Genomic DNA, 16,411 nt, shown 5'->3' on the forward strand with positions numbered 1-16,411 from the left:
TGCCAAAGGCCTCTGCAGTTATCTTAATGTTGTGTTTTTATTTCACACTTCAAGCTCTCATGCTCTGCCTCACGCTCTACATGCCGACCGCTTTAGAAATCGTTTGCCTCCTAGTCTGTCCCCTTTTACCCTGAATAACTGAACTGCCCTGGCCTGCCCTTTGCCCTGACCTCCCTCATGTCCCCCACCTCCCTCTTAACCACTGGCCCCAGAACAGCACTCCAGAACTGGCTGGGATCTGCACAGAGGGGTTGCCATTTCCTGCCCCCACACACTAAACCTGTCATTGCCCCAGGCCCACAAACCAGGAATAACTACCTCCAAAACCATGCATGAGTGTTTAAGCATGCTGTGGTCATGCTATCTGTCGGATCCTGCTAAGCCCCAAATCATTTCAGCAGGGAAAGGTCCATCTTTTTTGTCTAAGCTTTAACACTAGCTAGCTACTGGCACTGAACAAATACCTACGGGAATACAATCCCAGTGGTGAAGTGACTTAAATGCCAGTCATGTGGGATATGCAGAAGTCGTGACTGGGCTCAGTTGCTCCAGAAATTGCACTTTCAATAATACACCAGTGGGGAAGCTGTGTTTCACACATGAGGACAGTTGAGCAACAGATGAATCCCGTGTTAACGACACCATAACTACTCCCAGAGTGCCACCAACTCACACAGTCAGCAAGGAACATTCAGACCTGCCACGGCAAATGGGTTTTCTTTGCCACAGAAACAGCTCAGAATAAGGCACAATGTGGCTTCTTTCTGCATTCTTTCAATGCTGGGAGTCATAATCATAATTACACTAATTAAAAATTAAAAATGCAATGCATACGTTATTAGTGAATATGAAATAAGTTCATGGCCTAAACACATTCCATAGATTGACAAAGGCAGCTGCTCAGCTGCTCACTGTTAGACCAGCATATTCAGAGATCATACTGAAGATAGAGAAAAGTCTATATCCATGCCAGCAGCTCCATGAGGATACAATGAGTCTTATACAACAGATAACAAAATTGTTGGATGTTGAAAAATGGAGGGACACCTTTGTTTTTAAAGGATCCATTTGACTAATACGGGTAAAAAAAAAGAACAACATAAAGTTTAGTCTGCTGATCGTGCCAGAGTAGCCTGGTTCCAGACCTTTGATTCACCGCCCACATCTCTGGTTTGTTTCAGTGATTCAAATGCATCTGAGTTGTTGAAAAATGGTGACAGAAAACTAGCAAAAAAAGATTGAGAAGTATGCATTATAGCTATACTGTTGCAAGCCTACTTACAGAATTAACAACTCATGAAGTGGTATATTTCTTCAATCGACATGACCAACCTGAAACGAACTTCTCCAAACAACTTTTACTGCAGCTTCTGTGTTGAGAGCAAATGTAGAAAAGGAAGAACTTGTCTGGCTAACATAAACACAAGGTCAGACAGAATAATGAAGTGAAAACAAAGCTGCAAATCAGTCTGATTATCTGGCTAGTGCCAGAAGAAAGGCAACGTTGTTGCTTAAATTGGCTATAATGAATATGACCTTTCACATACATGACCACATGTATGTGAAGGCTGTCGCCCTTAATGATTAATTCACACTCTCCAATTTCCATCAGGAAAGCTGGAGCTTTATAGCAACTTTCAGCTCATTGTTTGTATTGGGTTTTTTTTTTTGTTTTTTTTTAAATACATAGTCAGTTGTTTGCTAATATGTCTCACATATCTGTTCTATAAGGTGAAAATACTGTACTTCAGTGTTGTGTCCAAAGCTGGTTTTCGCTGCCACCAACTGGCCAAAAAAATTTGCCATTGCAGGTTCTAATTCAAAGTATTTATCCTCTGTACGGTGGCCATTTTAGGACATGTCAGGCTTAGCTTGTCAATTGAAGTTCTATATCGTCAGACCTGGCTTCAAGTTTGCCTAAACTGTACTTCACCTGCCTCAGGTTTACTTGAACTCTGCTGTGCTTTGGGCATAGCATACTGTAATCCTACTTTTAACAGATTAACATGCATTTTGACAGCCAATTACCTTGTAATAACTAAGGATTTGGTGGTATGCTAATGTTTGTTTTGTTTTGTAATGTATCACCTGCAAATAGTATTAACATGCTAACATTTAGCATGTAATATTTAGCATGTTAGTATGTGGACAATAAGCATGGTCACCTGTTAATGTTTAGGATGTTAAGATTTTATGTTAGCATTAATCTCCAAATCCAGCTGATGCAGGTGGGAATTTTGTCATTAGTTTAGAGCTAAAGTGTTTGACACATGCAAATTTTGACCTATTTTATGGCATTACGTAGAATCATTGAATTCTTTAGATCTTATTCACTGGGACCCAAGAATGTCTGTACCAAATTTCATGGCAATGCATCCATAGTTATTTCAAACCCCCCCCCCCCGGCCAAAGCATTTGACCAGGCTGTAGCGTGGCTAACAAACATGGTTTTCACAGAAGCTATGTTCCTCCCTCACAAGACAAAAGTCAAACCTCCACTACATTTGCTTTCTATTAACCACAAGCATTCATACAAAATGGCATTTGCGGCCAAGAGTACAAATTTGATTTGAAGACCTTCAGTGGGTTTTGAAATATTGACTGTCTGATTATGTGTAGCTTGCAGACATACCATTTTAATGCCCCAGTGTTGGGTTTGCATGCCCAAGATATTTTGATAGCTCAGTAAGTGATTGATTCACGGCGGGAGTCTCGATGTGCTGTGTTGCCAGGCATGTGCACGTACAGAATGTACCATAATAAGTGTGGTTAATGTGGGCAGATATTCCAGTCTCTGTGTAGGCTAAGTTGATGAGCCCTGTCTCCTCCTGTGGCTTTTGTAATCTCTGCTCACCAGACACGTGATGTGTTTTAGCTTGTCTTTTTGGCTGAGAAATTGTTCTTTTCTAATCAAAAACCTACTGATTATAGTGATTCCTTTTTTAGTTCCCCTTATCTTTGTATTAGACCTTATTTTTGAGTGTTGATTTGAGCTGTAAAATATTCAGTATAAATATTAAATGAAGTTTAAATCTGTATTCTGATAGAGATCATAACCCACAAGACTTTGCCTGTGATGTCATTACAAAATATTTGAACTCTGAGTTAAAATTTCACATTCATTTTCAAGCGCTTGGCTCAATGAACTGATTGGTTGATGGCGGATCTGCATATATCTGTATGTGGGCTGACACAGCTTGCCCCTAAAATCCACCTCAACCTCAACTTCATGATTTAATCAGCGTAGTGTGGCTGAGCGACTGGAAAAAGACAGAGGATTGGAATCTGTAGAAACCATTAACATAAAGGCATCTCCGTCCCCTCCTCTCACTGGCTGCTACATAGCTTCTCTTCTCCTTTGAAAAAGGACTTTTGGGCACTATCTTGATCCATAAAGATCAGTTCTGTAGCTTGAAGCCAGAAGATATATAACTTTATTTGTGCTACTGGCCAACCTGGCAGGCGGTAGAGAGGGTGGGTGGATGGTCAGGTTTTCAGAAAATGGCTTTGAATGTACAAAAAAAACATACATATGCTGGTTAGGTTCATGCAGCCCAGAGGAATATGTAAGAAATATGTTCATATATTCCTTTCACTCTAGCAAATTCTAGCATCTGTGGTATGAACACGTAAAGATGCCAAAGATTTTAATAACTGAATATAAGTATTTCTATATCTAATCGAAGTTAGACAGCTTCGCACAGACTTTAACAGGAGCAAAATTTATATAAAATGAATTGCTGTTTAATAGAATTAGACAGAAGAAGAAGAGAGACTGATGACAGGAGCTTTCTCTTTTAATTAATAAAATTGAGACTTAGCAAAGAGAGCTAAAATTCAATGATGCAAGTCCATTTTAAACACTGGGCAACAGCTCCATCATTTATAAGCTGAGAGTAAACAATGTTTTGCATCGGCACATTGCTGGATAATGAAATCAAATAATGGCCAGCAGGTCTGGAGAGATGATGCTTTTTATGCTGACCCACAATATTATAGCACTAATCTTGTCCACAAGAGAGCAGAATAGAGTTATAATAATTTCTTATTAACAAGGAAATTATTTGAATTACCTGGTGCAAAAGGATGATATTGAAAATGAGCCAATTTCAAGTTGCATGAAAGGCAAGCATATTTTATCCTTTCACCAGCTGCGCATAGGCGATAAGGTGCCTTTTGATCTGTTTGAAAGCCACTGGATGTGATATAGGCTGGTAAAAAGGGTCAGTGGTAATGAGTGTTATTACCCGGATGTAAGTTAGCTCATTTGTAGGTTCATATTATTGTGTTGTAGCTACCAGAACGTGTTGAAGAATGAGGGATTCTTTTTATGTTCAGAACAGGAATGGAAAATTCACATTTTTCAGGTCAGGGTAGTTTAATACTTTGTGTAATCTGTGCACACAAATGATTAATTCAAGGGTACAAATTACTAATTTGTGTAAATAAATTATCAAAGATTTTCGCCGATAGTTTGCTGGATCTGTAATTTTTAAGTGAAGTTTGCATTTCAATTTCCTTTCTCTAACGTGTTCACAATCCAAACATGGTAATTTTAGCATCTTAGCATTTAAACAAGCTAACATACAAGGGCATATTAACATCGTAACATGCTAAATGTCACATGCCAGATTTAGCCAGTTAAAATCCAAAAGCTGTTAAACATGAGACTTAACATGCTAATTCTAGCCTTCTTAGCATGCTAACATTAACATGCACGTTACAGTTTGCAGCTATTGAGCGTTCAACTCAAGTCACAGCTTAGCTTAAGCATAGCTCAGCTTTAGTACAGCTTAGTCTGATGAAAGTTTAGCCAAGTTTGACAATGTAGAGTTGAGCCTGACAAGCCGAGTTTGAAATGTCCTAATATAGGAATTGTACAGATCATTAACCTTTTTTGAGTTATGTGGCGACCTGGTGGCATCTGAGGAAAGGACAGAGTAATGCATCTTAATGAAGAGGAGTCATTTTATGTTTTTATGTTGTGTCTGTGAGACAGGAATTGACAGAGAGGAACAAACAGTGACGTATCATTTTTAAGCAGTCTTTATTACTGTTTAATTTAAATATTGGCTACACTGTCCCATTGTAATTCAAGTTATAGACTCTTGAAATATTGCATCTGTTAACTATGGCAACAAAAGTCAGCCTGGATGGAAAGTAGTTCCAAAAATTGCTGGTTTGGGTCCACTTAATGAACTGACCTGAAAATCAGCATGTATACTTGACTTTGAGATGTCTGTACATTGAGTCAAGGAGCCATGTGTAGGCTGCCTGTCCACTCTAGACAGGTTGGGGTTTGGTTTAGGATTTGGGTGGGAGGTGTTCTTGTAGAATCTGATGAATGGCTGCTTGTGCAAACCTGGGTGGGAAGGGCCAATATGGATTGGCTTTTTTACCTCGACCAACCCCATCTGCTGGTAATTGGCACCATATGTCAAGCAGACGGACCTCTCCATAATGTGTACTTCTCACATTCAGTCCTCACCCACATGAGCCCACAGAAATCCCACAGAAAGACTGACCCTGAACACTTGTCTGCCACCATTCAGGGATTAAACTTTGATGCTCCCTCCAATAGCTCTATATTATTTTTTACTTTACAGATGAGCCATACTGAAGTGATTTTGAAAAATATTTGTATCTTAAATTTAACAAAACATATATAGTTTATAAGATATTATAAAAGAAATAATGTGTAAAATACAGTCAGTGCAAAATCTGTAAGGCACACTATTTTCTCATTTACTGATCTTTCATTGACATTATATGTGATCATATACTCACAAGTCTTTGTTTCCTGCTGCAAAATAACCCCTGACCATTAGTTTACATTAAACAATAACCTCTTACCACAAACACAGCTCAGAAATCTTGCGATATTAGAAAGTTGAAGAGGAACAAGTGGAGAAAACTCAAGTAAATGAGCTGCAGATCATGTACTAAAGCCACTGTGGGTAAGGAAAAACAACAAGAAATGGTTAAACAAGAGTTTTTACATTACAGATCGCAGTTTTAAAATAAATTTTCTCAAGGTGACAGCACTCTGTATTCGTGAGTCTCAGCTTTGCGGAAAGATGCTGAGAAACAAAGCTTACAGTTTTCATGCCAGTTGGTGATTTCAGTTTCTTTTGTACTAATTCACAGCCAATCAGAGAGCTCTCTTTTAGTGACTGCCTCTGCTGCTGATTCAACAGGCTCAGCTGGCTGAATGGGTGGCAGTGAGAAGAGATTAGTGCCAATGGTGCCAGACACACCGCAAAAAACTACGGGCAGTGGACCGTCTCAGCAACAGGCCTACAGAGGCTGATGGCTGAGTGGGCTTGGTGTATTTAAGACTGTACATATGGCACTCGCTGTAAGATTAAAAAAAAAAGATTTAGGTGTTCCAGACCAATATCAGGATCAGAAAAAAGCTGACATACCCAATAATTGCTTTTATAAATCCTCTGGTCTGTGAACGTACAATCCTTTTTAAACGGTCTGATGTTTTTGTCACTGCCTCTTTAGTGTGAGAGGTAAGAGGCGATGTGACACCTATGAGATGTCAGTACTGTCAATGCTTGTTGCACACATGGAAAATAGCTCCTGAGTAATTCACCACAAAAGATAGACAGACATTGCTAGTGCCCTCAAAGACCCTGGTATGCAAAATATTTGTGATTTGAGAAATCAAATCACTAGCCAACAGAAATGGACTGACATACCTGTTGGTCTGTGTATGTGTGTGGAGGAAGAGGGGTGGGGATCACATCATCGCTGTGATTTTAGACTGCAAATAAGCCTGTTGGTATGAATGCCTAGCACTCGTCATTTTTGCCTCATTTGTGAGTGTGTGCTGATATGAAAACAAGACAGAATTTTCATATTGACATGTTGACCCTTTTATATAAAGGTCTTGTGATGGCGCAACATGTGGAACCCTTTCAGACCAAACCTTATGACACGCAGTGTCCCTGTTTACATAAGACATGGGCACAGTTCAGGCAGTATGTCTCATAAGTGGGTGGTGTTTATCTTTAATACACCTACACCTGCAGGCTGCAGGTTGTGACGCTTGTCCGGGGATTATTGTGAACTTTTGTCTGAACCTGGTCTGACGTACTTGAATTAAAGGACAGAGACTGCAACAGTTGCCCTGGGGTAGTAGTAAATAACTCTCAAACAGATATTGCGTGCATTTTTTTGTGTGTCTGCGAAGTACATTTATTCTTGGATCATGCAAATAAAATCAGTTAACCTAACCTGCATGTCTTTTGACTGTGGGAGGAGGACACAGAACCTGGAGAAAAACCCTGCATTGTAAAATTTGGATTATTTTATTATTATTATTATTATTATTTTATTATTTTTGTTTTCATGAACCACTAAATCAACTTACAGCATTTAAGATCGTATCACTGAATCAAATTGAAAATTTGAACACTGTTCTCTGTCTTGTGTTTTTTGCCCATTGGAAGCCTTTTAGAAGCAGAGTGTCTGCTCTTCAGCGGCCTTGTTTCCAATGTAGTTTTTTGTTGTTTTGCCAACATTTTTTGTTTTTTACAGCGTATTGAATACAGGTTTGCAGCTCATTTAGATGTGGCAAACGATGCTTTGTGGCTGTACTTGAGTTTAATGACAGTATAACTCCCTGCTGTCTTGTACAGGTTTGTATTACCTGTATATTAGCAACATCAATAGTCTGGCACACAACTGCCCATAAAACCCCACAACTTGTCTTTATTACATTTTGTTTTTATATGGATAAACAAATGAGTTGTAAAATGTTAATTACTGAGCTTTAGAGGTGTTGGTAGGCTTTTTTTTTTTTTTTTTTTTTTTTCCCCCCCCACTTTTGGACAGCTCCAGGTTAGCTGTTTCTCCCTGCTTTCAGTCGTTACGCTAAGCTAACCATCTCCACCTTGGCTCCAGCTTCATATAAAACAGATATGAAAGTGGTATGAGCGATTCTCATCTAATGCTCAGTAAGAAAGCGAATATGTGTATCCCCCAAAAAGTCAATCTATCCCTATTTATACATTCACAAGTGAATTTCACGTGCTAGAGATGTAAGCTGCTTCAGCAAAAATATTGGCTGGCAGACCAGTTAGAATGGCCGAAGGGCTGAAAGCTGATATATAGACCTTATTAATTTATATGAAAAAAGTATTTGTTTGTTAATTTTTTTTAGGTGTGTATGTGGTCTGTCTGTGTATCATCTATGAGGTCTAATTCCCTAAAAAGGTAGGTTTAATGATGTCGCATTGGGTGTGTACAATATGGCCTTTGACTATACAAGAACCAATAAAATGTTTCTAATGCTTTGATTGAGGAGAAATAGTTAAGATTTTTCCAGTCATGCATTCAACAGGAAGCTGTCCCTGCTCTCATGAGTGTTGGCACAGTGATAACATTCTGTGCCTCCACTTTTTCTTAACCACTTCTGTCTCTTTCACACTGTCCTCGCTTTTAGCTCTGCGCAGTCAACCAGCATTCCCGGACTCTCTCAACACTGGTATGTGGTCTGCATTTGGCCAGCCTCCCATCCCACTTACGACTGAGGAGAGCTGAGGACGTTCATTGTCACACCTCAGCACCTGGCTGAATAATGGCTTTCACCTTTGATAGCAAGCAAGGACTGACCAGTCACTTCCTTTGTTCTGAAAGGCCAGGCGAGATGAGAGGATGCTCTAATTCTCTACTTTCTTCCATCTCTTCTGTTTCACCAACTCAGCAGAAACTTTATCTTTAAAAAAAATTATGAAATTGTTCCACCATAGAATAAAAAGGACCCTAACCCTTTTCATCTCAATAGAGCAAGTAAGCAAATTTTTTTTGTAGCATGTTCTTGACTTTTTGAGCTTGTTGAAACAAAATGCTGAGAAGTGGATATGATTTGCAGCACAGCACAGCATAGCACAGCACAGCACAGGATTGTACCAGAATTTAAGAAGATGTAATCCACGCAAATCCAAAGCTTCCAAGGCTGTCTCCTTTACATGGAATGGAAGAAATTTACCCCGTTTCTTCACCACATCTTTCTCAACATTGTTTTCTGAAGGAATTTCTGAGTGTGCACGAGAGGCCGCTCAACCACACAAAGGCTCAGTCGATGTACAGACAGATGGCAACCAAAGAATTAGGGTTCAGCAGATTGTAGAAGTGTGAATTATGTAATCTTTGAAAACTGATATATATTCGCACGCTTGTGTGTGTGTGTAGGTGTGTGTGTGTGGTGTGTGTGTGTGTGTGTGTGTGTGTGTGTGTGTGTAGGTGTGTATGAGGTCGGTTTTTGGCAGTGGCTTGTGCACTGATAGCTGCCAGGCTGTGGCACTGTGGATTTACAGGCTATGAGATGAAATGCTGAAAGCCCCCTGGGGGTGCAAGGCGCACAGGGAGATCGGGTTCACCAGCATTTCCCTGCCCTTCCACTACGGTCAATTGAGAAAGATTATGAAAAGTTAAGTGTGTGTGTATGTTTTCTTTCCTCCTCTGGGCCCTGGGAGAGTTGATAGACAACAGACAGCACATCCATTGCTTGCCTAGGTGTAGTTTCTCCTCCGCTTTGCTGCAGAGTCTTGGAAAAATGGGATCACCCCCTCTCTGTTGCGCCATTCAGCCCTGGAATGATCTTAATATGGTGCGTTGTGCACATTTCAAATAACTTCGATTGGTTTGCCAGCTACTTTGCAAACTTTCATTATTCTTTATACAGCCCCTAGCTTTATCCCTCGAACCAAAGACCACAAGCTGTCAAATGCTAATTTCGATGCAGACAACAATCTGCTTAGAGAAAGTGTCTGAAGACCTGCTGACAGTACATTGAGCTATAATTCACCTCATCCCCGCTTGTTACTTTCTCTTAACCCCAATTGACACGTTATCCAATCCACACTCCACCACACAGGCACACAGCTGGATGGCAGACCTTGTTACTTGATGCTTGGGATTGCTCAAGGCTCTAAGCAATCAGAAAAAAGAAGAAAAAGAGGGAAAACATCTTGACACCGACTCGCCACATTGATGAAAGCCTGTCTGCATTTACCTTAGTGCTGCTTGAAGCCTAAAATTGAAGAGCCACCCAAGTACCAATCGTACTTGGTGAGAAGTGACATGTAATAGTGTTGTTACAGAGCTGCTTCACCGCTAAGTTCTCCTTTGCAAGGTTACATAATCAAAATTTTTAACTCTTATGTGGATTGACATCAAATACAACTTTTTATTCATCTATTTATTTTTATCTTGTTTCCAGGGTTGGCTTGCAAATGATTTTCCTCCCTTCTCCGATGTGTAGACGGTGAATTAGTACTGTGAGAGTACTATTATCTTGTCTGTTGAATAACGGTAAAGGAAATTATAGTAACATCTCATACTTTGGATAATTGCATTGTTCTGGTGTTTCTAACCATAGGCATTTGTCATGAAAATTCGAATTTTTAAGTAATTGTCATAAGAATAACTATTTATTGAAGAAACTGTGGAGTTTAAGGGTATTTGGAAGCACAAATAGTAAACAACTGTTGTGAAATCTAGGGTGTACCGTCAGTGACATTGTACATTGGGTGACAGTTTGGTAGAGGGCTTAGTAACTCAACTCCTTCAAATCTCAAAAGTGCTATCTTTCTCCAAAGGAAAGTTTTTTTTTTTTTTTTTTATAAGTGTACAGCATCATCCATATCATGCACAGCGTGAAGTTGTCTAGACACAAGTACTTTGCCTCACAGCTCAGATAATATGTTATCACCCGCGTTGTTAAAATCACAAGGTATTGGAAGCTAGTGGGTGGTTGTATTATCTTATTATCTGGATGGATTTGATTCATCGTAATGTGTTTTCAACAGTTTTACTGTTAAGGTTTCTAACCCATTGCTGCATCTTTGTGTAACTTGTAGCCCAATTTCATTGTTTTGGTTGTCAGGCTGCACATAGACAGTATAGTTGAGCGTATTCAGCTCACTTTTTCGGAATATTAAAGCATAAGCAGCCGTTTCTGGCAAAGGTTATAGAAAGAGTGCATACTACCTCTGCAGAATGACCCTGCAGCAGGTCAAAGTAAATGAGAGGCAGAGGGAGAGAGGCAGAAACGGCAGACAGTCAAAGTAAATGAGAGGCTAGTAAAGAAAGCAAAACAAGCAAACTAACAAGCTAGCAAACCATGAACCTGCTAGCTATAGTCAGTTGCAGTTCTTTCCCTGTTTCAGCAGTGAATTGGTTGCTCCCACCTGGCATTGGGTTCTCAGGATTAAATGTAATAAAGAGTTACTGAGGAAGGGAAAGAAAACTCTCAGTGATAGCTAGCTTGCTGACGGTCAGTTATCAAGCTCATTAACTCTGTGATGAACGGACCAATAAATTAGTCCATTTTGGACTTTCCTGGCTCTCCGTTACCCCAAAGGTCAGTGCTGTTAAAATGGCTTATTATTGTCCCGTGGTTGAACTTGATGCTAAAGATTGACTCATATTTACTTTGATTTCATTTGAAGATTTACATTAAAATTAACTGATTTTTACTGTGAAATTTTGTCATTTTGAATGCTGGTATGGCTGCACCTTTACGTTTTTACTGTGTACTTCATATTAACATCTTATAGATCCCTTTTTACTCACTTGGCTCTGTTATATTTTTATGTCTGTTAATTGTCTGTAAACTTGCAAAGATTATATGAAATGTTTGTCCCCTGGCACTCTTTAAGCATGAGAACAGTGGAAACTGTTCTGTGTAACTCTAAAATGTATAACCACTGAGGTTTGATCTACTAGAATACTGTGGTTGTTGTTTTTCAATTATTTTTTTTCTAACGCGGTCAGAAGAAAGACAGTGATAATGAGAAATGGTCGCTAAGAGCCTCTTCTTGTTTTGTCTTAGTGGGTTTTTTTGTGTGTGTATAGTAAGAGTCAGATAGGTCAAAGCTTTTGGCGCATGACTCACAATAAGTGTTTGCTACACTTTAGAGGACATAGACCCTCCGTTGGTGGAGGCTAGACCTTAGGGAGACTAAGATAAACAATATTATGTTGGGGTTGGCGCTAAGTGTAAATAATGTCCATGCAGGCGGGGGGTTGCAGTGGCGGTAGGATATAGGAGAAATGCAGTGCAGGAATGTGGATGTTATATAAGCTGAAAACAACTCTGATGTCCTCGGCCATCGAGTTCACCACGAATGTCCTCAACCGCTGACTGTAACTGTATGATTAACACAGAAATAATAAGAAAAGCTAGAGTGATTCATTGTGATACACAGTATGACATGTAAATGTTGTGGTTGCGTTTTATTTATTTCCAGGTGAATTTACATTTAAATTGTGTCTGTCATTTTGTTGTTATTTGGTTGGACCAGTTTGGTCATTAGCAGGATCAACAAATGTCATTGAGTTATGGTGGAGAGTTAGGCCATTCCCCATTGAAGTGATTTGTGGAATCACGTTTTTGTAATTTTTCTGTGAATTACTGCATTTTACAATTTTTACACGTCCTTCACTTGTCTATCTGTCTGTCATTTTCTATTTTAACACTGATACAATTTCCTAAACATTTTATACTATTTCAGTTGGATTTAGTTGTGTATATATTGCAATGATTGTGCGGCCTTGGTGAAAGTCTTTGCAGCCTGAATACTTTCAGCTTAAATATCAAGAAAGACCAACATTATGCAAACTCTGCCTACATGCAGAAGGCAATTAGAGACACTGAACTAGCTACAGTACAAGAGAGACAGCCCATATGCCTGCCCAGGTGTTGATATTGTACATAGTCCAAATGTAAAAATGTAACAAGTATGCTACTGCCAACAGTTTTTGCTGTATAGGAAATTTGTTTTGCCCACTTGATATACCAGTAGAGCTTTGTTTACCTGTTTTCTTAGATCAAAAGTGGTAAGACAGAGAAGGATTGTCAGCAGCTGCTGCTGAGGAGCCTGCAGTGCCTGGAACGCTACATTTACCTCATCCTCTTCAACACATATCTGCATCTAGAGAAGAAAGACTCCTGGCAGCGCTCCTTCACTCTCTGGATGGAACAGGTACGGGATCTCTGCTCCACTGTTACAGTTTTCTACTCTACTCCATCTCATTTTGATATTAATATACATAAGCATTTTATCTATTTCCTTTTTTTATATATTTATGTACAAGTGCATTTTATCAGTTCCTTTTTGTGACGTAAATAGAATAAAGATAGGAACAACAGGGAATATGTTTTATAACTAGGCAAGAGTAATAAATAACAATGCGTCCTCTATTAAACCGCTCAATGAATGGGATTGGTTCCAAAATAAAATTCCATCAAACGGAATTGTCAATTTAATGCAGATGATATTGAGTCTTTCCTTGAATTGCTTTTGGGAAAATATCAGAAAAGCCTTGACATCTTAGTAATCTGTGGATTACACTGTATCGATCTGCACTGTATGGAATAAGTCAGGCATTGCTCTCAGGCACTAGAGGAGGGCGAAAAGATCTGCTGGTGGCATTTTGAGACTACTTTGCACTTTGTCATTTGCTGCTCTACACATGTAAAAGTTGCCGGATATCGTAATTCCATTAAAATTGTGGCAGGGGAACAAATTTTTAATTACCCACAATGCTACGTTTCAATACCTTGGTGATGGAAAAACAGAAACAGGACATGTGGGACAGTGTTTTTTTTTTTCATACACCGGTTACCAGAGTTTCATTTGGATTTTCCCCCAAGAATTTACAAGCTGGTTCTGGTTCTATTGTGGCCTGGTTCTTCACACACTGAACTTCATAATGTCTCGGCTCTGTGTTTTTTTTGTTGGTACATTAATCGTTTGGCCATCTGTGCCCCTACAGTAAAGTCGAGAATTTATGTGCATTCCAAACAAATGAGTAGTCTGTAAGTGGTACCCACACACACACACACACACACGCACACACACACACACGCACACGCACAGACACGCACACACCGCAATTAAAATGTATGTTGCAATGTTAAACTCGACTGGTGGTAAAGAAATAAGCAGTTTGGCAGGTTAACAAAACACGTTTCAGGGTAAATAGAGGTTAATGCAGTGAATATGCATTATGTGGTTTTATTTACATTTATATACACTTTTAATTAAAAGGTGTTAGCTGTTTTGTAGTTATACCTGATTCTCAGCTAGCCTTTGAAATCATTATTTATTTATTTTAATAGAGGTATTTACACCACAGAGCAATCATCAGCAGCACTATTACGAAATGTTTTTATGCCTCCATTCTAGCAAAATCCATGGCCGGAGTCCCATTCTCGTGAAAACGATATCTCGTGAATGCCTAGAGGGAATTTCTTCAAATTTGGCACAAACATCCACTTGTATTCAAGGACAGACATGGATGTAAACTGTAATTTAACTGGTTGGCTTAGGGATACAACCGCAAGGCGGTTTTCTGTTTTCTTCCGGTTGAATGATGACATTTTTATGTTCGTAGTCTCAATATATAAGAAATGAGTGCCTAAAAAGTATGCTAAAAACAAATAAACAAACACTTGGTTATGATTTGGACTTTAGCCTGCAACTTCACAGCCATTTTCTATTCTTATTTGCAGGCAGACAGCCTGAGAAACATAGCCAAGAGGCTGGAATGTTTGAAAATCATTGAATGAACATCTCTTCCTTCTTTGTCTTTATTGAGGTGGAATAAACTCAGAGAAAAAACGTGGAATTCCAAAATAGACTAGAACAATGGCTGTGAAAACAATTGTCACAGAAATATGCGCGGTCAATCGGTGCATATTCTTCCTGTTATGAATAGCAAATATATGTGGTGCATCAGAGTGACTCTAATGGCCCAGTTATGCCATGAGAAAATACAGACGTGCACACAGAGGACAGGAACGTTCTGCTGTAAAGCAGGCAACAAAAAACACCTGTTATCATAACATAATATCAAGATGTTATCTCCTGGATATTTCTGTATTTTACCATCTAGGTACTGCTTTTGTTTTTGCTGGTATTCCTTTCTTTTTTGTTCTTCTTTGCTCCGAGCAAAAACTCGGGCAACTTTGCAAATCAGTCTGTTCTGGTCCCAGTATGGAGACGATTTTCATCATAGCAACGTAAAAGCAACTGTCCAAAGTTTGAAAAAGTCAGTAAAAATCAGCCACTTTTGCTACAACTTTGAATCTACACCAGACTGAGGAAAATCTTTAATACCCTGCTATGTAGTGCAAACTGCGAGGCCCATCATTAAGATTTTTATCAAAAATTGTTAAACTCAGCTCTGCCATATTTTATTTAAACCTGCAATAAGAGTTGTTTTTTTTTGTCCACTTAGGGGCAGTGAACAAGTTGTGAACCCAACACATACATACATATCATCACCTTTTAAGTTGATATGGAGAATTATTTAGCAAACATTTGCTAATTTAAACATCCAGTATTTATAGAATAGTATTAGCTTTCCCTTGGCATCATGTTTGTGGTCACCTAGTGAATGTAAGTCCAATATTCACTCTCTTGCATCTCTGTTTTTGGTCTCTACCAACTCCTGAGGGAAATTTCTGGCTCTTTAGCTGCTCAATGCTCCCCTATGTTCACCAGCTAGTCGTTAACTGTGTCTGTTTGCTGTTTGGTGCTGAGCAGGTGGTGTAGAGTGGGCTTTTAGAGCTTTTTTTGCTGACAACAGCTGCCTGCTGCAGCTGAAAATTTATTAATGGGAGCAGTGAGGGTGAAGCAAAATAATAAAATTGTGGGCTATTGCGCAACAGTGAGCTCAAACTCTCTCTATAAGGCTCTGTAAAGCCAAGGGCAGCTGCAGATTCAGGTGAAAATTCTCTGTAGGGTCATCACTATGTGCGACTTCTCTCACATTGTCTTTTGATGTTATTATAAAAATATAGATTATAGCCACTTTAGCCAAAGGTACTTTCTTATATCAACACCAATCTTACATCTGAATGAGTAATTTGTCTAATTGGTTTGAAAATAATTTGAGCTCATAAACATACAAGAAGCTTGTTTCTGTTAACATTTCTGCCATGACGAATGCAGTATTTACCCAGTTCCCTGAGGTTAATACAAACTTTACATGTCACTGTCTTTAAGAAATTGCTTTTTAACAAGCCAATAATTGTTTGTATTTCTCTGACCTTTTTGGAACTTCATGATACACAAATACAACGAAGGAAAGTTTAGGCCACTGCTCAGCCACTGACTGAAAACAGCTCAGAAAAGAAATTTACTTTATATGAATTGTAGCTGAGATTTTGTCAAAGTGCTAAATTGTGCTTACTTTGCTTTTTCTGACCATTAACTCATGAGTCAGATACTGCCAGCACATTTTAGTGTACAGCTGTAACTGCTGAAAATCCCAACCTCTCGCCTCTTAGTTTTTTCTTTTTATAAACACAAAATTCCTTTTTTACTATGGCTTGTACAGTCACAGTTCATTTTGAAACATCCTTATGGCTCTTACTGCTACCTTG

At 39.0% G+C, this 16,411-nt stretch overlaps 1 protein-coding gene across 5 annotated transcripts in view; it reads left to right on the top strand.

The window, feature by feature from the left end:
- The window catches only part of pald1a (phosphatase domain containing paladin 1a), a 58,173-nt gene that overhangs the window by 30,877 nt on the left and 10,885 nt on the right, over positions 1-16,411 (top strand). For all 5 annotated transcript variants that reach the window (XM_040135625.1, XM_040135627.1, XM_040135623.1 and 2 more), the window contains one exon: positions 12,846-13,001. In XM_040135625.1, coding sequence (XP_039991559.1) covers positions 12,846-13,001 — 156 coding nt within the window. The remainder of the gene's footprint in view (positions 1-12,845; positions 13,002-16,411) is intronic.

The sequence above is a fragment of the Xiphias gladius genome, chromosome 9 (assembly GCF_016859285.1).
Source record: "Xiphias gladius isolate SHS-SW01 ecotype Sanya breed wild chromosome 9, ASM1685928v1, whole genome shotgun sequence".
Classification (NCBI taxonomy): domain Eukaryota; kingdom Metazoa; phylum Chordata; class Actinopteri; order Istiophoriformes; family Xiphiidae; genus Xiphias; species Xiphias gladius.